Source organism: Dipodomys merriami, unplaced genomic scaffold, assembly GCF_024711535.1.
Source record: "Dipodomys merriami isolate MVZ:Mamm:240054 unplaced genomic scaffold, mDipMer1.0.p SCAF_534, whole genome shotgun sequence".
Classification (NCBI taxonomy): Eukaryota; Metazoa; Chordata; class Mammalia; order Rodentia; family Heteromyidae; genus Dipodomys; species Dipodomys merriami.
Genome location: NW_027206107.1, coordinates 732,910 through 754,605, shown reverse-complemented (window position 1 = coordinate 754,605; position 21,696 = coordinate 732,910). Strand labels below are relative to the sequence as shown.

At 52.7% G+C, this 21,696-nt stretch overlaps 2 protein-coding genes across 7 annotated transcripts in view; one reads left to right on the top strand and one right to left on the bottom strand.

Annotated features, from left to right (window-relative positions):
- Positions 1–787: 787 nt before the first annotated feature.
- On the top strand, positions 788–4,276 carry LOC138811561 (zinc finger protein neuro-d4-like; the record flags this gene model as incomplete). Its single annotated transcript, XM_069999327.1, has 5 exons — positions 788–866; positions 956–1,075; positions 2,277–2,389; positions 2,912–2,993; positions 3,117–4,276. Coding segments are annotated over 5 exons (465 nt in total), but the record flags the coding sequence as incomplete, so codon positions are not given.
- A 2,250-nt stretch (positions 4,277–6,526) lies between these two features.
- Positions 6,527–21,696, bottom strand: part of LOC138811552 (signal-induced proliferation-associated 1-like protein 3) — a 159,468-nt gene continuing 144,298 nt past the window's right edge. For 4 of the 6 annotated variants that reach the window (XM_069999315.1, XM_069999314.1, XM_069999316.1 and 1 more), the window contains 6 exons: positions 15,574–15,739; positions 14,459–14,687; positions 13,310–13,453; positions 11,597–11,732; positions 10,141–10,222; positions 6,528–8,517 (listed from right to left, as the gene is read on the bottom strand). In XM_069999315.1, coding sequence (XP_069855416.1) covers positions 8,377–8,517; positions 10,141–10,222; positions 11,597–11,732; positions 13,310–13,453; positions 14,459–14,687; positions 15,574–15,739 — 898 coding nt within the window. In that variant the 3' untranslated portion in view covers positions 6,528–8,376. Of the gene's footprint in view, positions 8,518–10,140; positions 10,223–11,596; positions 11,733–13,309; positions 13,454–14,458; positions 14,688–15,573; positions 15,740–21,696 lie in introns of all 6 variants that reach the window. The other 2 variants (XM_069999320.1, XM_069999319.1) reach the window with 2 other exon arrangements.

Sequence of the window (21,696 nt, the reverse complement as noted above, 5' to 3'; positions counted from 1 at the left end):
GGTGGGGGCACATTAGACATTTCTGGAAAATCTCCAGCTCAGAGGTTCCCTCCCCCACCGACCATAGGGATGCTGGCTCTGGGGTTGCCATGGCAACCAACCATCTCTTCCCTCGCTCCTGGCCCGGGCGTAATATTTCTGGGTCTGATTTATTGTTTCAATTAGAGCTTGGGGAGGGGGTGATAGATGACTCCCCTCCCTCGCTGAGCCTCCCTTTCTCCCTTTTCTGCTGTGCTTTTGGCTAAGGGGCTGAAGGGTCGGGTTGGTGGCCCAGGAGCCCTTGGCACCCACCTGTGTTCAGCCCACACCATGCCAGCTGAGTGATGGGGGAGGGGAGCTGACTCCCGTCCATCTCTTGGAGGCAGAGGGCAGCGTCCTCAGACCAGGCCCACCACATATCCGGGCACCTCTGTGCTCTGAGCTTCTCTCCATACTAGGTCTTGGCCAGAAACATCTGCAGAATTTTACCTGGGCGGGGCTTAGCTAGGGGTTGCTGCCCGGCAGATAGGTAGAGTTGTGAGGCAGAGGCTAGGCTGCTCTTCCTCAGCCCGTACTGCTTGTCACATTTTTGTATAATAAAAGAGAACATAATCAATTGTACTAAGAGCTGGTGGTCCTCATGAGAATGACGCCCCCTCCCCAACTCCTTTTTTTTTTTGTTACTGATCACAGGTCAGGATAGCTACTCTTTCCACCTTCTCCTGGTGCTCGGACTAATAATAGCCCAGCCCCAGGGCCAAGGCTGGGGGTGGGAGGGGCAGGGAGTTGGAGCCTTGCCTCTGGTGAGAGCCCCTCTCTCTGTCCCCCACCCCCAGAGTTTTACAAAGAATTGGCCTGGGTCCCCGAGGCACAAAGGAAGCACACAGGTAGGGATGCTTCTTTCCACTCCTACTTCAGCAGCCCTTGACTGGGTGGTCCTCCTGCCCTGTGCCCACCCCTGCCCACTGTCTTTCAGCCAAGAAGGCACCTGACGGCACTGTCATCCCTAATGGCTACTGTGACTTCTGCCTGGGTGGCTCCAAGAAGACGGGGTGTCCCGAGGACCTCATCTCTTGTGCAGACTGTGGCCGATCAGGTGATACCCCCATTGGAGGTGGAGAAGAGGGCCAGGAGTCCAGGCTTGGAGGATGGGGAGGTTGTGTGTGGGGAACCAAGGCCCCCATGGTTCAGCTGCTGAGCACTGTAGGAATCCCAGTGGGCTCTGGGAATGGTGGGACATGGCCATTGTGCCATTGTACGTAGTGACCCATGCTAATCGCGGCATGGACAGTAGTGAGAAGATGGCAGAGGCATTGTGGGTAGGAGACTGAGCTCTGGGAGTGATGGATTGCGACTGCCTGGGTGGGTCCTTATTTGCCAAATGGAATGCCATTTCTCATGGTGGTGGCTTCAGCACGGTAAGAAATTTGTGACGGTTGTGGTATCCTGGGTTGTGAGGTCTGCTTCTTGTGGCAGTTAGATAAAATGAAATTGTAGTTGTTAAGGCACTCAGGCAGCAGCTGTGGGGTTGGCTACCTTAGGGGATGGCCAGAAGTGTCAGATCTGTGGGCAGGAGCTGAGGGTGTCAAGTACTGTGGCAGTGTTGGTGGGTGTTGGGCATCATGGATGATAGCTGTGGGCAGCGACTGTGGGTGTGGGTATCAGGCCCTGTGGGTGGTGTGGGTATCAGGCCCTGTGGGTGATGATGATGAGGGCAGGCACAATGGACACTGAGTGTGGATGGCAGGAGTGGTGGCTCTGGTGTCAGGCACCATGGCTATAGCTGCAGGTGTCTGCCCTGGGGTACTGAGATGCCTAACCAATTGGTATTATGAGTATTGTTAGGAACAGTTTCATTGCTGGGGCATCTTGTGGAATCAAGGTGTGGGGACCCCTGTTGTGCAAGGCGGTTGCCATGGCATTGTGGCTGGGAGAAGGCGGTTGCCACGTGACTGTGGTTAACAGGCGCATTTGGCCATATTCCGTGGTGGGTAATGGAATGTGGCTGCCTCAGCCCCGTGGTTAACGGACTGTGGTTGCCCCGGTGTTGTGGGTGGTAAGACGTGGTTGCCACAGCACTGTGGGTAATGGAATGTGGTTGCCATAGCATTCTGGGGAGCAAAGTGTGGTTGCCATGGCGTCTGGCTAGGAGACTGTGATGGCCAAGGTATAGCTGCTTGCCTGCTGGGCGTCTTGTGTAGGGGTGAGGCTGCTTCTTCCCTAGGGGGGGTCAAGTAGCCACCAGAGGCAGGATGATTTCCTCCCCCCCAACCACATCCCTGTCTCTCGGCCCCCAGGACACCCCTCGTGTTTACAGTTCACGGTGAACATGACAGCTGCTGTGCGGACCTACCGCTGGCAGTGTATTGAGTGCAAGTCCTGCAGCCTATGTGGCACCTCGGAGAATGACGTGAGTGTCCGCCCTGCCTCCCTGGGACATCCCCAGCCTCCCTCCCTGCCAGTCCCACCAGGAGTCCTCCCCCCCCCCCCCCCAGCCCCAGGCAACCAGCAGTAATGCGGAGACTTACTGTTATTAGTGTCCATTACTGGAGTCTGGCACTATTTTGCTCCTCCCCCTGACACTACCCTACCAGATCTATGGATTGCTGCCTTGCTCTCATTTCCACTGCATAGAAGAAAGGAGCTCAGAGAGGGAGAATGGGCTGTCTGAGAAAGGGGTAGAGCCGGGATTCTAACCCATGTCCACAACTCCAGAGCTAGTACCAGGCCCTTAGTGTCACATAGCATTCCAGAGTTACAGAGTGACATGGATGTCTGCTGATCAGGCAGAGGCCATAATGCAGACCTTTTCAGAGTGCCCCCCCACCCCCCGGCCCAGCACCCTTGGGACCAGGCCCCTTCCCCAGCCCCCCACCCCGGTTTCTGGTGCCCATGCCCCCAGGGTGCCAGCTGGGTGGGTCTCACCCCCCAGGACCAGCTGCTGTTTTGTGACGACTGTGATCGGGGTTACCACATGTACTGCCTGAGTCCCCCCATGGCGGAGCCCCCAGAAGGTGAGGGATGAGGTGGACGCCTGTGGGGGATGGGGCGCTGGGAAGTTGGCTTCCTGGTGGCAGAAGCCATGCACGCTGCTGGGTGGACATGGGCCTGATTCCATCCTCTGGCCACCCTCTCAGGGAGTTGGAGTTGCCACCTCTGCCTGCGGCACTTGAAAGAAAAGGCCTCTGCCTACATCACCCTCACCTAGGCCTGGCTCTGCTTCTCCTGGACCTGGACCTGGACCTGGACCCCTCCGGGTGGTGCTTGCCCTCTGCCTATCAGAGCTCCTCTTTTCCACCTTTATACCCAGCAGCAGGAGGAGGGCGAAGCCTAGAGAGGGCAGGGCTGCCATCCCCTCTGCAGGTGGAATGTTAGCCCTGCAGGCTGGGGCCCAGCACTGCCCCTCTCCCTCGTGCCCTCCTTCCCTTCCCCATCCCTTGGCAAATGGGCACCAGGGGCTTCCACTCCCCTCAAAGCCATACCCCGCCTCTAGGCGGGCACAGGGGGGTAGTGGATGCCAACCTGGGGCATGGACAGAGCCTTTTTCTAAAGAAAAAGACAAAAAGTTAAAAAAAAAAAAGAAATTAATATATACAAAGAGTCCTATAAGGCCCGGCTGGGTAGAGGTAGAGGGGGTATGGCTGAGCATCTGCTGGGCACCTGACTCTGCCAGCTTCCTGCCTGGCACTCCCCACCCCCGCCCCAATTCTGGAGTTGCAGCTGTTCCACCTCTCCATCTGAGGTGGGCACCGTTCCCCCCTCATGCCCAGTGGGCAGTGTCCACCCCTCACCCCCCTCCCGGTGCCCATATGGATACTGCATGATGTGAACCATGGTTTTGAACTCTTCCTGCCCCTCCCCGACAGCCCTCCCCTATGCCCACCAGGTGCCTGCCAGGCGGGCGGTGAGTGGCCGGGGAGTCCGGAGGGGCCCCTGCCAGCCAGCACCCGCCCGCTGGAATTAGAAGCACAGACTCTCTACAATGGACTCAATTTTTCCTCCTTCCCAGCCCCCTTCCCACCTGGCCAGGCTGGGCTGCCCCCCTACCACCCTCGCCGGCCATTTTGGAGGTAGTGAGGGGGTGTGGTTGTTTCTTGTGGTTGTGTGTGTTCGTTGTTCGGGTTTAAAAAAAAAAAGGGAAGTTGAGACTACAAGTGGGGGAGGGGGAGGTGCTGGGGGAATCTCCCCCCAATCCAGCAGCACCCCCCTCCCTTTGTAAACAAGTCTCCTTTATTGCCTGCCTCTGCTGTGAATTAACTTGTTCTGTGTATTAAACTGGGCCTGACCCCTCTGCCTATGATTGTCTCCTCCTCCAGCCTGATTTGGGGTGTAACCAAGAAGGGGAGCCAGGGCCTCCTTGGAGTAGCAACTGGGCACTGGGTGGACCACCACCTCCTCCAGGCCCTGGTACCACGCCTCCCTCTGGCTTTGTCCCAGCTTCTCTGGACTAGCAGGAAAGAAGAGGGGGATGGGGTGGAGGGGGCTCCCGCCCAGCCAGCTGTGGTTGCCCTGGCAACGGACTGCTGCAGCTGCAGCGGAGGCATAGGGAGTTGGGAGGGAAGACTGGGGGAAGGGAGGGATGGAAAGAGAGGGATCTGGTGGCCTCTTCCTTGCTGGGGTGGGAGCAGGGGTGTTTGGAGGCGGCACCCAGGACTTCAAACAGTGGTAGGGGAAGAGTGGAGAGAAAGATGGCAGAGGAGAGGAGGGCAGGAGGAAGCATCTAGATACGGACTTTAGGAGAGACTGTGATTTGGATATATATTGGGAGGTGGGAGCTAGGGTTAGTATGAGGGAGAATCAGAACACAGATCAGGAGCAAGGATGGCAAGAATCACAAATTTACTGCGAGGATAAGCAAAGGGCAGAGCAGGCAAGAAATAGATGAAGAGAACCCCAGGCAGGCATTCCTGGGGATAAGAGTCAGAAGAGAGGAAAGGAACAGAGGTGGAGATGGAGCAGGAGAGGAAATAACAGTAATAAAAAGTGCAGCCACTATGAGACCAAAGAGGAGGAAATCAATAGGGGTTCGGAGAGAGGGTCCAGGAGAGAGAGAGGAGAGAGAGGGGGAGACAGGAGAGGGAGGGAGGGGGGGAGAGAGAGAGAGAGAGAGAGAGAGAGAGAGAGAGAGAGAGAGAGAGAGAGAGAGAGAGAGAGAGAGAGAGAAGGAATGAGGGAGGCCCATGTGGGGAGATGATTAGGATCCAGGGACAGGCAAATTCTGGGACAAACTAATCAAATGAGGGACACATGGACATTTGGGGAGGGATGACACAAAGAATCTAGGGGAACAGAAAAATCTGCCGAGTGCCAGTCAGACGTGTGGAGGCTGAATGGGGGGGAGGGCCCAAGCTGGGCCAGGAAAACTGGGGCAAGATGAAGGGAAGGTAGGCCAGATCAGGGGCTGGCGTGTGCAAAGGGAATGTGTGTGTGTGTGTGTGTGTGTTGGGGTGTTGGGAGTTGCTGGTGTGTCTCAGGCGCCAGGAGAGGATGTGAGAACAGTTTGTTCCCAGGTTCCCTTCCCGTCCCCCCTCCCTTTGCCTCTGTTGGTTGGGGGAAGGGCAAGCTTGAGGATGGGGCCTCCAGGACTGGAGAAAAGAATGGATGGCTCTAGAATGTTGAGCTATGGGAATAGCTGAGTCTCTTCTGGATGCAGTGCTTGTTTTTTTTTGGGGGGGGTTGGGGTGAGGAGAGGTTTGCCTGATGCCCACATGGGCAGGTACAGAGCTGGACTTAGCCCAAACAGCTGTCCCCTTCCCCATCACAGGAGTATCACCATCTCCAGCCACTCTCTTGAGTGGGCACTGTGCCTCCCACTAGCCTGGGGCAGGGGCAGCTTCCGCTCCTAGCCACACTGGACGGCTGGCAGAGACTCGCACCACCAGCCACAGCCCACCAAAAGACCGAAGAGGTAGAGGATGCACATAACCCCTTGTGGGTGGGACAGGACATGCAAATAAACCTGGTAATGAGGAGTGTGGCCAGGCACTAGCTGAGGCTCCAAGAGCTTAAGCTTCAGGACTTGTGGACCCACCAAACATTCTGTACAATCCCTGAGCTCTCTGTGTGCACACATACAGGTCCTGGAGCTTGAACTCAGGGCCTGAGTGCTATCCTTCCTCCAGGCTGGCAGTCTACCACTTGAGCCACAGCACTTCCAGTGTTTGGTTTTTTTTTGGTGGTTAATTGGAGATAACAGTCTCATGGTCTTTCCTGCCTGGGTTGGCTTTGAACTACAATCTTCAGATCTCCGCCTCCTGAGTAGCTAGGATTATAGGTGTGAGCTACCAGTGCCCAGAGAAAACCCTGATTTTAAAAAAAGCTGACCTACTCTAAAACCAGCATTTCTTTCTTTGTATGTGGGTCTGGCTCCCACCTCTCCTAGGTATAGGACTTAGGAGAATCTTGCTCACTTGAATTTAAGGACATTTTATATGTGCAGGGTCAGATTTCTGTAATTTGGGTTCCAAGAAAAAGTTTGTGAGGCTGACGAGTCAGTTCTTAGGAAAGTGTGTGCTGTCCAGGCAGCCACCCAGCGAGGGAACACACAAGCCATTTCTATGAAACATTTATTTTCCTTTGAAACCTCCAGAAACATGCCAGAAAAATCTCAAGACAGAGATGGAAAGAAAAAAAAAAAAAAGAGACAATGAATTAAAAAAATCCAAATGAAACAAATCAACGTGGAAAAAAAAAAAAAGCCTATCTTCAGCCAATGGATATAACACCAACCTCAAATTAAATAACTGGTTTTGCAGAAATTAAAAAAAACAGAAAATATAAGCAAAAAAAATCATAATTTACACTTGTCAATGTACATGATTACGTCCCCAAAATGATTAGAATGATCTGAAGATGAGGAGACAGCTTAAAAAAAAAAAAGAGAAAGCAAAAGGCTCCAGGTTTGTCTGAGGAAAGGGGTGGAGGCAGAGTAAGGGAGGGTCCTAGGGGAGAGGGGAGGAGACGTCACAGTAGTTGGCCATGGCTGAGGATGGCTGGGCAGCTGCCTGGTCTCCTACCACCACTGGCAATGTTGGAACTGAGGTTTTGCTCTAGATACCACCCCTCTGGCCAACCATGGGTACCCTTTATTCCGGCCCTGCCCTGCTTCTCTGTCTTGGGGTGCAAGTCTGTCAAGAGGCTCTTCCTCAAAGAGAAGGCCTGGTTTTCAGAGGTGGGCCTGGCTGCCTGGCATTGGCTCTGGGCTGCCAACTCCTCCACCTCCCACTGCTCCCCACCTCCCACTGCTCCCCATCTCCAGGGGGGTGGCGGTAGCGGTACATGCTTCAATTCTCAGCTTGAGGTTGGGGGGGAGTCCACAGACCGTGGCCATCCAGACTCATTCTGGCACAACTCTACATGAAAAAATAAATATATATATAATATATTTTTTTGTTTTTGTTTTTTTTTTTTAAAGAAGGAAAAAAAAAAAGAAGCTCATGTTTCTTGGGTGAACAGCGTAGTACCACACGGAGCTGCCCCTTATTGCCTTTTGAGAACTAGCATCTCTGGGGGTTGCACTGGGAGTGCTCCCCGGGGAGCACAGTGAATGTGTCTGGGTGGCGCCCGCTGGGGGGCTGCAAGACTGGCCCTGGAGCCTTGCAAAGGAAAATGAGAGCAGACAGGAGACAAGGCTGCTTTTCCTCAGCCTGGCCCAAGGCTCCATGGGTGCCTTCTGAGCCCTGAGCTGGTCAGGGCTGGGTATGGGTAGGAGAGAAAAGGCCTGCAGCCCAGGCCCAGGCACTATGGCCTCTGCTGGGAGGAGCTGTAAGGAAAAGATAGTACAAACAGTCTTGATTGTACAAAGAAGAGTTTTTCTCTTGGTGGACTCTGGATACTGGGTCTCCTCTCTTTATCTGGGGGCCCCAGGAAAATAATTTAAACTCTATGAAAAGTGCTCCTGGCTGCTTTGTGAAAGGGTCAGGGGAAGATGATGGTGTCCATGCTGGTGGGAGCTAGCACACTGGGGACGAAGGAGCCCTGGGCTGTGACCTCTCTGGGGTGTGGGGAATGAAGGGGGCTCATTTGGTGTCCCACTGTATTTCTCATGCAGGGAGCATCCCTTGTCCCTCCCGCCGTCCAAGAGCTCCAGCAGCTGGGTCCAAGGACAAGGAAGAGGACTGATGGCCCACAGGCCCACGGGGTGGGGTGGGGGGGAGATGGGGGGCAGCTCAGAGGGCCCTGAGACAGGAGCAGAGCTGGTTTCTACCAGCCCTGGTTCCCAAGTCCCTGCAGAGGGCTATGGGCTGGCAGGTGCCAGGGCTCTCTGGCTGGGTGACCCCTCCACCTGCAACCAGGAGCCCAGAGAGGGAGAGAGGAGTCAGGAGCCTGGGCCCAGCCTGCAGGGGAGGCATCATGGCTGGATGAGGGTGTTCGTGGTGCAGGACCTCCCCGGCTGTCTCAGAGTTCCTTTTCCCTACTGAAGAGCTCAGCAAACTTGCGAAGCTGCTCGCTGGCGGCCTGCGACTCCTCCTGCAGCCGCTGGTTGTTCTGCCGAAGGCTGGCCACCTCTGACTGCAGTACCACCTTGTCCTGCTTCTCCTGTGACAGTGGGAGGGTGGCGTCAGACACACTGGCCTGGTAGCCTTGCTCGGGCTGGGCCTGGGACAGCCAAGGCCTCTCTGGATTCAAATCTCAGTTCTGTTTCCATAACTGAGTGACTAAAGTTACTTCATGTCACTAGGTCTCATCCCTCAATTCTGACATGGGTCATGCAGAAGGGTCCCGAGGTCCCCTATGTAAAAGTCTTAGAACAGAGGCCTATTTAGATTTTTTTTTGGTCGGTCTTGAACTCTGGGCCTGGGTGCTATCCCTCAGCTCTTTAGGTCAAGGCTAGCGCTCTACTACTTGAGCCACAATACTACTTCCAGTTTTCTGGTGGTTAACTGGAGATGAGTATCATGGACTTTCCTGGCAGGGCTGGCTTTGAACTGTGATCCTCAGATCTCAGCCTCCTGAATAGGTAAGATTATAGGTGTGAGCCACTGGCACCCCGCTTAGATTTTTTTTTTTTTTTTTTTTTTTTTTGCCGGTCGTGGACCTGAACTCTGGGCCTAGGCGCTGTCCCTCAGCTCTTCAGCTCAAGGTGAGCGCTCTACCGCTTGAGCCACAGTGCCACTTCTGGCTTTTTCTGTTTATGTGGTGCTGAGGAATCGAACCCAGGGCCTCATGCATGCAAGGCAAGCACTCTACCCCTGAGCCACCTTCCCAGCCCAGATTTTTTTTTTTTTTTGGAGTGGGGGTCTCACTATGTATGTAGTGGTTCAGGCTGGCCTCTTAAATTTTTTTTTTTGGTGCCAGTTTTGGGGCTTGAACTCAGGGACTAGGTGTTGTCCCTGAGCTTTTTTGCTTAAGGCTTGCACTTACCACTTGAGCCACAGCTCTACTTCTGACATTTTTTTGGTGGTTCAGTGGAGATAAGTCTCATGGTCGGGGCTGGGAAGGTGGCTCAGTGGTAGAGTGCTTGCCTTGCATGCCTGAGGCCCTGGGTTCGATTCCTCAGCACCACATAAGCAAAAAGAAAAAAGCCGGAAGTGGCGCTGTGGCTCAAGTGGTAGAGCGCTAGCCTTGAGCTGAAGAGCTGAGGGACAGCGCTCAGGCCCAGAGTTCAGGCCCCACGACTGGACCCCCCCCCCAAAAAAAAAAAAAAAAAAAGAGTCTCATGGTCTTTTCTGCCTGGGCTGGTTTCAAATCAAGACCCTCAGATGTCAGCTTCCTGTGCAGCCAGTGTGAGCCCCACTGGCACCCAGTTTAGGATTATGTTTGTTTTTTTTTTTTTGGTCGGTCATGGTACCTGAACTTTGGGCCTGGGCACTGTCCCTTAGCTCTTCAGCATTCTACCCTTTGAGCCACAGCGCCACTTCCGGCTTTTTCTGCTTATGTGGTGGGCCTCATGCATGCAAAGCAAGAACTCTACCACTGAGCCACCTTCCCAGCTCAGGATTATGTTTTTGATAGATACTATCCAATTGTTTGTCCAAAGACTGGGCCAATGTGTTAGCTCCCCAAGAATGTCTGAGTTTCTTTGTGTGCTTCCTAGCCCTGAGGATGGCTCTTTTTCACTCTTTACTACTAAGGACATGGGGAGCACAAGAGTAGGGCGGGGACAGGTGCTGCCCTCATGTCTGGGAAGTGAGGCAGAGGCATGTGCAGGGGAGGCCTCACCTTCTGGAGGTCTGTGTGCAGTTGCTTCAGCATCACTTCCAGCTGGTACACCTTGCCAGTCAGATCCAAGGGTGGCTCCTCACTGCAAAGACAGGGCAACAAGGCAAGCTGAGGCTTGCCAGGTCCGGGGGAGGACTCTTGGCCCATAGCTGGGAGGGACACGGGGTACAGGCCTTCTGGTTCCTGAGACTCTGGTGAATCCCTGCCTTGCTGGAGAATGGCTCTGGGGGAGCCAGGGCAGCCATCTCGGGGTCAAGCTCTTCACCGAGGCCATCTGTGGTATGTATTGGTAGGTTTGGGCTTTGGGGAGCACCTCTTTCCTGAGTCCTCCGTGTCTCAGGCCCCATTCTAAGCCCAGGAGGCACACAGCAGACAACTGGACAAAAAGGGGTGCTGTGGGCAGGACTAGCAATAGCAGCACTGTATCAGAGTCCACAAGGACCATCCTCCTGGGCTTTGGGTTGCTATGGGGCTACCATGGGATAGAGGATGAAATTCAGACTATGGCAGGGAACACAGTCCCCACATATGCTGGCAGAGGTGGCATCTGAGGCCAGAACTCCGTGCCTGGGTTCTGGGTATGAATGCTCCTCTGGCTGTTCTGGTGAGGCAGTAGCAAAATGCCTAGGCCCTTCTGTTCCTCCCTCCCCAGTCCTGACCCCCAGAAAAGGCTTGTCCTGCCCACCCTGCAGTGTGCACTGATCATCACACACATGTATGCATGCACATGTGTGTGTGTATGTGTGCGTGCACGCACACACATGCACGCATGCGCGCGCGCGCGCACACACACACACACACACACGGTGCAGCCTGTGGGAGCAAGTGCACAATAGTGGCTGAGCCAGAAAGAAATGAAATAAATGTGAAGAGCCCTGTGTGAGATGACCCAGAGGAATGTCTGTCCCTCTGTCCTCCCCAGGGACAGGGCTTGACCCGAGTCATCAAATTTCACAGATGAAGCCAAACAGCTCATGCAACAGTTGTAGCAGTCAGGATGTGAAAAGCATGGCTGGTGTGTGTGTGTGTGTGTGTGTGTGTGTGTGTGTGTACGTGTGTGTGTACGTGTGTGTACGTACGTGCATGGAGGAGGAGTGTGTGTGTGTACGTGCATGGAGGAGGAGACCAAGAAGTAGAGAGAGACAGACAGGAGGTAGAGCTGAGAGTCTGGGGGTATAGAGTCTTCACACAAGAGTCATCCCAATAGAAGGCGCTATTGTAGAGGGCAGGGCACAGTCTATTTTGGTCCTTGCTGATTTTAGTACACGATGGGCACAGCATTAATGACTATTCCAGCCTGTCAGCTAAAGGGAACTCTCAACCAGGCAATGGAGGAGTGCCTGTCCTGCAGCAGCTACTCCCTCTACCCCGGCACCATGTTCCTCTCTTATTGTACAGACCTGCTGCTGCTAGGGGCCTGGGTGTCCCAGTCCTGGGTATGCCCACACAAACTCACCTCATGGTAGGGGTGGTCCTAGGGGTTGAGGGTCCCCGCTCCAGGCTCAAGTGGCTGTGGACAGGACTGTGTGCAGGTGGGATGTCCGGGCTCAGGGCTGGGTCATTTAGAGAGAAAAGCGAGACAGCTCTTTGCACTGCCGGAAAGACAGAAGACAGCGGGGCTGAGTCCTTGTGGGTGTGATGGGAGGGGCCCCAGCATTTCTCTACAAACTCCCAACCTCCACCACTTTATTTATTTATTAACTTATATTTTGGTGCCAGTACTAGGATTTGAACTCTGGGCCTCTAGCTCTCATTTGGCTTTTTTATTCAAGGATAGTGTTCTACCACTTGAGTTATAGTTCCATTTCTGGCTGTTTGTTGGTTAATTGGAGATAGGCGTCTTGAGGATTTATCTGCTCCTGCTGGCTCTGAACAGCAATTCTCAGATCTCAGCCTTGAGTAGTTAGGATTATAGGCATTAGTTACCAGCACATAGCATTTTTGTGGCAGTGTGGGGATTTTTACTCATGGCTTTGCATTCTTCCTAGTACTTTTCACTCATGGCTGGTGTTCTACCACTTGAATAATGTCTCTAGTTTAGCCTTTTTGCTGGTTACTTGGTTATGAGAGTCTTATAGATTCTTCTGCCTAGGCTGGCTTCAAACATTAGATCCTCAGATCTCAGTTTCCTGAGTAGTTAGGATCGTGTGTGTGTGTGTGTGTGTGTGTGTGTGTGTGTGTGTGTGTGTGTGTGTGTGTGTGTGTGTGTGTGTGTGTGTGTGTGTGTGTGTGTGTGTGTGTGTGTGTGTGTGTGTGTGTGTGTGTGTGTGTGTGTGTGTGTGTGTTTCCCTTGATATGCAGTCTGGGGATGGGACCCACTCTGTGTGTGTGTGTGTGTGTGTGTGTGTGTGTGTGTTTCCCTTGATATGCAGTCTGGGGATGGGACCCAGGGCATTGCTCTTGCTAGGCAAGTAGCAGCTGTCCTCATGATGCTTTTTCTTTTTTCCTAAATAACAAATCCCCAATTTCTTTTTTTCCCCATTTTCTTTCTTTCTTTTTTTCCCTTGCAGAGCTAAGGATGGAAGCCAGGGTGACTCCATTTCAGCTGGGCACATGGCCTCATTCTCCCCATGCCCTACAGCCAAAGATGGGCATGGGAGATCAGGCCAAGAGGAAGTGAGTGCAGAAAGTGGGAGCCTTTGGGAAGTGCTCTTAAAGAGAAGAGAAGGTAGGTTTTTTTTTTTTTTTGGTCGGTCGTGGGGCTTGAACTCTGGGCCTGGGCGCTGTCCCTCAGCTCTTCAGCTCAAGGTGAGTGCTCTACCACTTGAGCTACAGCGCCACTTCCGGTTTTCTGGTGGTTTATTGGAGATAGGAGTCTCACGGTCTCTCCTGCCAGGGCTGGCTTTGAACCACGATCCTCAGATCTCAGCCTCCTGAGTAGCTAGGATTACAGGCGTGAGCCACCAGCACCCGGCAGAAGGTAGGTTTTTATCTCTCCTGTGGCTGGAATGGGATGTAATGTCCAGAGCCTAGCAGCCATTATGGAAAGAAAGAGTAAGGCTCTTGAAAATAGCAGAGTGGTAATCTGGAGGAAGCCAGTCACCCATCAGCCCAAAAATGTCCACCCAAATTTCTATGTAGCCCAAGTGTGGAAAATGGATGTATCCTCTCCAGCAAAGCCACAGGCCCTCCATCGATCCTCAGGCAAGGCTAGGAGGAGGGCACCTACCTTCATAGGCCTTTGCTGCATTTACCAGGCTGGACCATTCAAGGCCAGCAGCTGTGTCGGGCAGTGGCATCATTCCGGGGTCAAGGCGCCGCAGCGGCCGCTCCCGCCCATCAGCTAGTGAGAGCTCCGAGGCAGAGATGGCAGCTGGATGGGGATGAGCAGACAGGGAGGTGGCTGAGCATGAGGCGGGAGGGTTGAACATATAAACTCAGTTGGTAGAAACCTCCTTCATAGGTAGGATTACAGACATGTGCCACCACACTTGGCTTGAAAGATTAAGGAACATGGAGGAGGCCCTCAGAAAGGGCAAGGAGGGAATGAACCCCAGCATCTCCTTCATCCCGTCTCCCATGGGGTACAGAGATATAGGGAATCCATCTAGCTGAAATGGCCTCGGACTCCTAAGCCAAGACCCTTGGGAAAGAGCACATCTAAACTGAAGGTATGTCTGGATTTTAGGGAGCAATAGTGCAGCTGCTGTGCACTATACTTAACATCCCCAAAAGGCCAAGCAACACCTCATAACTGCCACAGAGCCACTTGTCAATCAGGTGGGCACATTAACAATATAACAGCCGCCTGGGGTACAGTGTGGACTTGTGCATGCGCTGCCTCCTGGCTTGAGAGCCCCTGGGATGAGGGCAGGGCATGAGAGAGTCCAGAAGGCATTGCTAGCTCCTCAGGCTTTCCACCCCCACCTTCCATCATGGGGCTTGAACTCTGGGCCGGGGCGCTGTCCTTCAGCTCTTCAGCTCAAGGCGAATGCTCTACCACTTGAGCCACAGCACCACTTCTGGTTTTCTGGAGGTTAACTGGAGATAAGAGTCTCACAGACTGTCCTGCCCAGGCTGGCTTTGAACCGTGATCCTCAGATCTCAGCTTCTTGGGTAGCTAGGATTACAGGCGTAAGCCATGGGTGCCTGGCCTCCTCAGGCTTTTTGAGGGGGATGGTATGCCAGAGCACCACTCACGGGCATGCTCACAAACTAGTTGCTAGATCAATAAAGGGGTGGCTATGTCATAATCACACATGCCCTGAAATGTGGCCCAACCATCCAGCCCCCTGAAGCTTGGGTGCACTCAGTTTCAGCTCTCAGATGATCTCACGGTGGGGCTGCCCTGCTTCCCTGCCCCAGGTCTCAGGCTCACATTTCTTCTCTGGGATGGTGCTGGGGCCTCCTCCGCCAGGCGGGTGGGGGTGCTGGTGCTGGCGGCGGGCAGGCAGCGTGCTGGAGGGGAAGGAGCAGGTGCTGGTGAAGAGCACGTCACTGGGCAGGCCTGGCTCCAGGCTGGAAGGGCTGGCAAAACTGGGTTCCCGACGCCCGCTGCATAGACTCTCATCTGACAGGGTCCGCTGTAGGCCCTTCTGGGGGGACTGCTGCCAAGACAGGGGTAGGATGAGGGGGTGGCACATCTGGGCTCATGGGGCTTGTTACTCACCCAGCATCCATTTCTGCCCTGTTTTTCCTTGGGGGCCCCTTGGCTTGCATAGGCCAGTGACACTCTCCAGCTCCAGGCAATGGCCAGAGGGCAGATCCAGGAGAGTCAGGCTAGGGCTCTGGTGGGCACTACTGATGTCAGTGTATCCTCTGTCTTTAATGCCTTGGGCTGGTAGTACTGTATCCTGGGGGAGATGGATATCTCCTTCTCACCATCTCCCGCTTGAGTTAGGTTCTTGCTACGCAGCCCAGATTGGCCTGTAGTTTGCGATCCTCCTGTCTCAGCCCCTTGAGGGATTGCAGGCATGTACCACCATACACAGCTGACAGCTAAGGTCTGTTTTGGTCCCCATTCAGACAGCACCTGCCTGAGAGTGTAGTCAACCAATACAAGGAGGCAGAGGGACAAGAGCTGGCTGAAGGCATTTGGTGTCTACTGTTGTAGCCTCCCCTGGTGTGTGTGTGTGGGTGGGGGGGAAGTGGGGCCTGAACTCTGGGCCTGGCTGCTGTCACTTAGCTCTTCAGCTCAAGGCTAGAGCCCTACCACTTGAGTCACAGCACCACTTCTGGCTTTTTTCTGCTTATGTGGTGCTGAGGAATTGAACCCAGGGCCTCATGCATACGAGGCAAGCGCTCTACCACTGAACCACCTTCCTAGCCCTGCCTCCCCTCTTCTTGAGGAACCATTTCCTTCCTGGGCTCCATAGAGCCTGCCCAGGCTAGCTTCACTCAGGCCTCACCAGTGGACACGCCAAGAGAGGCTCGGGTAACTGTGGGGACACTGCCTTCCTCCCTGTCTGGGCCAGCTGGCCACACGCCACTCACCCCTGCATCCCGCTCTTGCTCTGGCCCCAGGTTGTCCATGATGATGAGTTTCTTTAGGTCGTCCTCGATGGTGGACTTGTAGTTCTTTCGCGGGGACCGCAGGTCTCGCAGGGATGCTCTCAACCGTGGCTGCCCGAAGACGTTTTTTGTGTTGGTGTCTACCTGCCTAGAATGACAGTGCCGGGTGAGGAAGCTTCGAGCCGCTGCCCTCAACTGCCTGTGCCTCCTCTACTTCACCTGGCCAAAAATGGCAGCAAAGCCACGTGGTCTGCTATGGGTACCTCCTCTGGCCAGGCTGCTCCAGGGGGGCTGGGTCACTGAGCCCACATCTAGAAGGGCATCACACTGAGCCAATGAGTGGAGGGAACCCCCATGTGAGGGAGGGAAATAGTCCAAATAAAGCAGGGTACAGGGACGGCCACTGGAAGGAAGGATGTTCCTGGCTGATGGGAGGGAAACAGGCCTTTGCTGGGAGTGAGGAGTGAGGCTGTCTAGGCTGGGAGATTGCATCACAGGCTGGGGTCCCAGGCTGAGTGCAATTAGGCAGGCCTGGGTTGCAGGTAGACCTGTGGCCTGGGTGCTCTGGGACCTTACGGCTTTGCTTTCCTAACCTGCCACACAGGGTAACCAAGCCCATAAACCACAGGGATTTTTTTTGTTGTTGTTGTTGGTTGTGGGACTTGAACTCTGAGTCTGGGTGCTGTTCCTTAGCTCTTCAGTTCAAGGCTAGTGCTCAACCACTTAAGCCACAGCACCACTTCCAGTTTTCTGAGTTGTTTGCTGCAGATAGTCTCAGGGACTTTCCTGCCTGGGCTAGTTTTGAACTGCGATCCTCACATCTCAGCCTCCTGAGTAGCTAGGATTACAAGCATGAGCCACTGATGCCCGGCTCACAGGGATTTCTTGGAAGGGTAGATACTAGGCATAGAGCCCTTGAAGAGGGGCTACCAGCCTGGAATTGTTTTTGTCAGTCTTGGGGTTTGAACTTGAAGCCTGGGTGTTGACTTGAGCTCTTCAGCTAGCACGCTACCACTTGAGCCACAGCACCACTTCCAGTTTTCTGGTGGTTCATTGGAGGTAAGAGTCTTACAAACTTTCCTGCCCAGGTTGGCTCTGAACTGTGAGCCTCAGATCTCAGACTCCTGAGTAGCTAGGATTACAGGTGTGAGCCACCAGTACCCAGCTCCATTTCAGCTTTTCTGCTGGGCCTCCTGTTCCAGCAGAGCCAACCCACAGTGCTCTCCGCTCTCCCTACAGGGCTTTCTAGCATACCCAGTGATCTACTGGTCACCAAGCCACTGCTGGCCCAATGGACCCGGGTCTGAAGCTCATCTCTGCCCCTGCTCTGTGGGGGCGGCTGCCAAGCATTTGGCCAAAAGCAGACCCAGGCCAGGAGGTCTCCACCTCCTTCCTTCCCTTCCTTTTTCCCTCTCTTCCTCCCTCCCTCTCAGTGGCTCAGCCTTGGTCCCTGCCTGGCTCACAGCAGTGTCCTGGGGTCCTAGCTTGTCTCCTGGCCAGGTTGGCTTGAGGCCCCTGCCATGGTCGTACTCAACAATGGCAGGGGCAGGGCCTTACCAGACCCTCTCAGCACTGTCAGCTACTTGCTAGAAACCATCAGCCCCACTGAGAGGGAGACACTATGGCACGTGGGGGTTGCACTGGCCCACTTTCTCCCAGCAGCTACTGTGGCCTATAGCTGTCTCTGCTTCTAGAACAAGGTGATCCTCACCACAGCTGCATGTGCTAAGCACTATCTACCTCCCATTTCAGGCACAGAGGAGTTAAGCCACTTGTCCTAAGTCACATAGCCTGTAGGTGAAGGACTCATAACAAGGCCACAGGGCTACAGAGCCTACAGGTGCCACTAAAAAGCTTGACTGCCATGTTCATGCTTTATTATTTATTTATTTATTTTGTCAGTCCTGGGGCTTGAACTCTGGGCCTGGGTGCTGTCCCTGAGCTCCTTTTGCTCAAGGCTAGCATTCTACCACTTGAGCCATAGCTCCATTTCTGGCTTTTTCTGTAATTAATTAGAGATAAGTCTCACAAACTTTCCTGCCCTGGCTGGCTTCCTCAAATCTCAACCTCCTGAATAGATTGGATTATAGGTGTGAGCCACTGGTGCCTGGCTCATGCTTTACTATTTTTTTCCCCACAATTAAAAAGCTATTTTATTGGGGAAATGAAAATGACAGAAACAAGTTGAAACTGGATTGTAGAAGGGTCTGAAATTTTCCTTTAATATTCTCTAAAGCTTGAGGTTCCTGTTTACATGGATCTCATCCTTTCTTCAGACCTCTAATCTCAGCCTGGAATTGAACAGGCACATGGTTTAATTCCCCTGAAAAACTTCCTGTTTCAAGTACTGATCCTGTTCTACTTCCAATCCCCTATTTTTTTTTTTTTTTTTTTTTGGGTCCGGTTGTGGGGCTTGAACTCTGGGCCTGGGCACTGTCCCTCAGCTCTTCAGCTCAAGGCTGGCGCTCTACCACTTGAGCCACAGCGCCACTTCCGGCTTTTTTTCGTTTTGCTTATATGGTGCTAAGGAATCGAACCCAGGGCCTCAGGCTTGCAAGGCAAGCGCTCTACCACTGAGCCACCTTCCCAGCCCCCAATCCCTTATTCTGAGACAGAGTTTTCCTATATAGTCTAGGACATCCTCTTGATTCAGCCTTCCCAGGGCAAGGATTACAAGTATGTACTACCATGCCCAGCTTTGATGACCATATTTATATCCCAGATGGAATGAACAAACTATATTTGGTACATGGAGCATGTTCACAGCTGATTAAAAAACATGCTCTTGTATGCAGAAAAAGATTTCTGGAAGAAATGGAGAGCAGTGATTCTCTTCAGGAAGCAGCAGTCATATTAGGAGGTGGAAAAAATGAGATCTTCACATTCTCTCTAATATCCTTCCAAACTGAACTCATTTTATCCTAATCATGTCTTGTAACAATGAGAACTGGTTTTAAAAAAGGCTGGCACCTGACCTTCATCATTCTGTAAATCTAGAAAGAAAGAGTCTTTGAGCCTAGAGAAGAAACAAGATGTCTTGGGCTCCAGAGGGTTTTGAAGTCTGAATTTCCTTTCTCTCTCCCAGCTGCTTGCCTTGGGATTTTAACAAAGGGAGGCAGAGAGGCGCAGGTTGTTTTCTGTCCAGTCTTATTTCTCCCCAGGTCAGAACTGCAGGCAGAGGGCGAGCTGGCTCTGTCCCTGTTAGGGAAGCATATTCTCTGGGCAAATTAAAAGCTTATGATCAGAGGGCAAGAAGTAGAGAGGGAGCAAGAGACAGAAAGAGCAACAATGCACACACACTTAAGAAGCAGAAGAGGCCTCCCCACCCCCTTCTTTCAATTTGGCATTTTCCAGAATTCCCTGAGCAAAGCCCTACTGCCTGGAGAGGTAGCAGACCTGGCCTTAGCATGTGTCCCTGCAGAGAAGTGCAGGGCAACTCTCCTCCTGAGAAAAGGGGTAAAAAGCCCCTCTGAGAACTTCAGCAGCACTGGTTGCATCTTCCTCACAAAGGCCCACAGGAACCCTTCTCCTGCACAGGAGCTTCCCACACAGAAAGGTGAAGCCCACCATGGCACAACAAAAACAACAGCCTCTGGAGAGGCATGGATGATGCATGATGCTCAGAGGGAGGAGGCTGCTGGGCGCCCTTGGCTCATACCTGTAATCTTAGCTACTCAGGAGGCTGAGAACTGAGGACTGCAGTTCAAAGCCAGCTCAAGTAGGAAAGTCTGTGAGACTCTTATCTGCAATTAACCACCAGAAAACCAGAAGTGGCGCTGTGGCTCAAAGTGGTAGTGCATTAGCCTTGGGTAAAAAGCTCAGGGAGAGTGCCCAGGCCCTGAGTTCAAGCCCCATGACAAAGATGATAACAATGATCACCACCACCACCAAAAAAAAAAAAAAAAAAAGGGAGAAGGCCCTCCTGAGGCATACCTCATGAAAAAAAAAAAAAGGGCAGTTATGTATAGTGCCAAACCATTTTTAGAAAACCTACTCAATTTAGTTTACTACACTGGAGTTTTTACCAGACTCAGCAAAAGTGGACATGTACAGGATTCTCCTAAAAACATCCTCTTCATAGCCCATGAAGTCCTCAAACTCCTCTCTTCCCTCCTGTCATTCTTGAAACACGACAGGCACATTTCTGCCTCAGGATCTTTGCACAGATGATTGTCTAGAGTGACCTTCTAGCTACTGCTTGTGGCTGGCAACTTCTTATCCCTGCACTGAGTTGAAATATTACCTCCTTGGGGGCCTCCCCTGACCACTCAATCTTTTGTTGCTCCCTCCCAGCCTGGTTCTTAGTCATGCAGTCCTGTAACTACTTTCTCCCCATGTTCTTTCAGTGCAACATGTCTCAGTAGTAGCATGCCTGCCAGGCATGTCTAAAGTCCTGGTACCCCTTGCACTGCAAACTGGGCTTACATGATGTCTGTTCTTTTTTTTTTGTCTCCAGATCTCTGGTTTCTCCAATTGCCCAAACCTGTAACCTGGTGGGAGGTGTGTGTAAAGGGGCTTCTCCATAGCCATTAACAAGAATGAAACCACTTTCCCATGTGGAGAAGAGCAAGTGGGGAAGTGAGTAGGCAGGAAGTGATTCTCTTGATCTATGAAAAAGGGGAGCAAGAGACACATATGATCACATGCACTTGGTCATGTTTGGCACACATCTGGGAAGATGCAGAAGGAAGGAAATAATGGCACTTGTGAGTAGAGTCTGTGGGCCAGGGAAAGGAGGGGGGCTTATTTTTGTTGTTGCTGCTGCAAATCCTTCTGTACTATTTTAGTTTCTACCTTGTGTTTTATCTTTCAAAACATAAACACATGTTAAAAAAATCCTCAAGGTTCTGTTCTACAGCCCTGCACATGCCTAATAGCTGATGTGCCTGTTGTCCAAGTTTGGGTTCTGCCATGTTGTAGAAAAGTGAAGAGAAGGCTGGCATTAGTGGAAGGCATCGAGCAGGTCAGATGTGGCTGGGCTGGATCCCAGATGACTAGGAGCTCTGGCCTCCAACTGGGGTGGCTCCCTCGGGCCCCATTAATTAAGCTAATTAGCACGGATGGGCCTGGTTGAGCTGGGGCTTGTGCCAATGAGGCTGGCAAGCACATTCAGCCAAGGCCATAACCCAGGCAGCAGACAGACTGTCCTGAGAAGACTGCTGGGAGGAGCTGCTGGACATGTGGGGATAGCCTGTGGTGCAGGGTGGACTGGGGTTCAAGGAGAGGTCTCAGAATCAGAAGGGAGCCTGGAGCCAGTACTGGCCATTACAGGCCAGGCCACAACCCCCTGATCCTGGTCAAGGCACTCCTTTCTTGGTCTGGAAATGGGTAAGAACAAGATCCTTTCTGTGGGATTGCTTGGGCCTTCAAAGTGAGTAGAGCAGTCTGGCTGGCAGACAGGGCTCTGAGTGGAGAGAAGGGGAGCCACTGAAGGATAGAAGCAGGGAGTGCATGGAGTTTTCGGAATCCCCTCTGGCTGTCAGCAAGGCACCTGACCTAGGCTCCCAGTGTGGACACATAGCTTGCCTGTCCACACCTCCAGGGGCCTGGATGTCCCCTGCCATCACTCCCCCTCTACGCTCTGTCATCACAAGTTTGAGCCCATCCAGCTCATAAAGATGTTAGGAGGGCAGTGTCCCATCCAACAGCACATGAGCCTTGGGTCTGGCTTCCTGGGCTGACTCCTGGCCAGTTGTGTGACCCTGGACCTCAGTTGCCTCATCTGTAAAATGGGGAAAGGATCAACTCCCCAGAGCTGAAGTAATTCATGGAGATCTTAGAACTGGGCCTGGTATGTGGTAAGTGCTTAATATGAGTGAGATCACATTCCCCAAGTGAAAACTCCAGATCCTTTCTTTTTCTTTCTTTCTTGTTTTTGTAAAAGTGTTGGGGTTGATACAAAGGACAAGGGTCTCATATCTAAAATATACCTGGAACTCAAAAAATTAAATCCCCCAACAACAAATCCTCAAAGAAACAACTGCCCAATAAATAAGTGGGCTAAAGACTTAAAGAGAAACTTCTCTAAAGAGGAAAGGATGGCCAATAGACACATGAAGAAATGCTCAACATCCCTAGCCATAAAAGAAATGCAAATCAAAACAA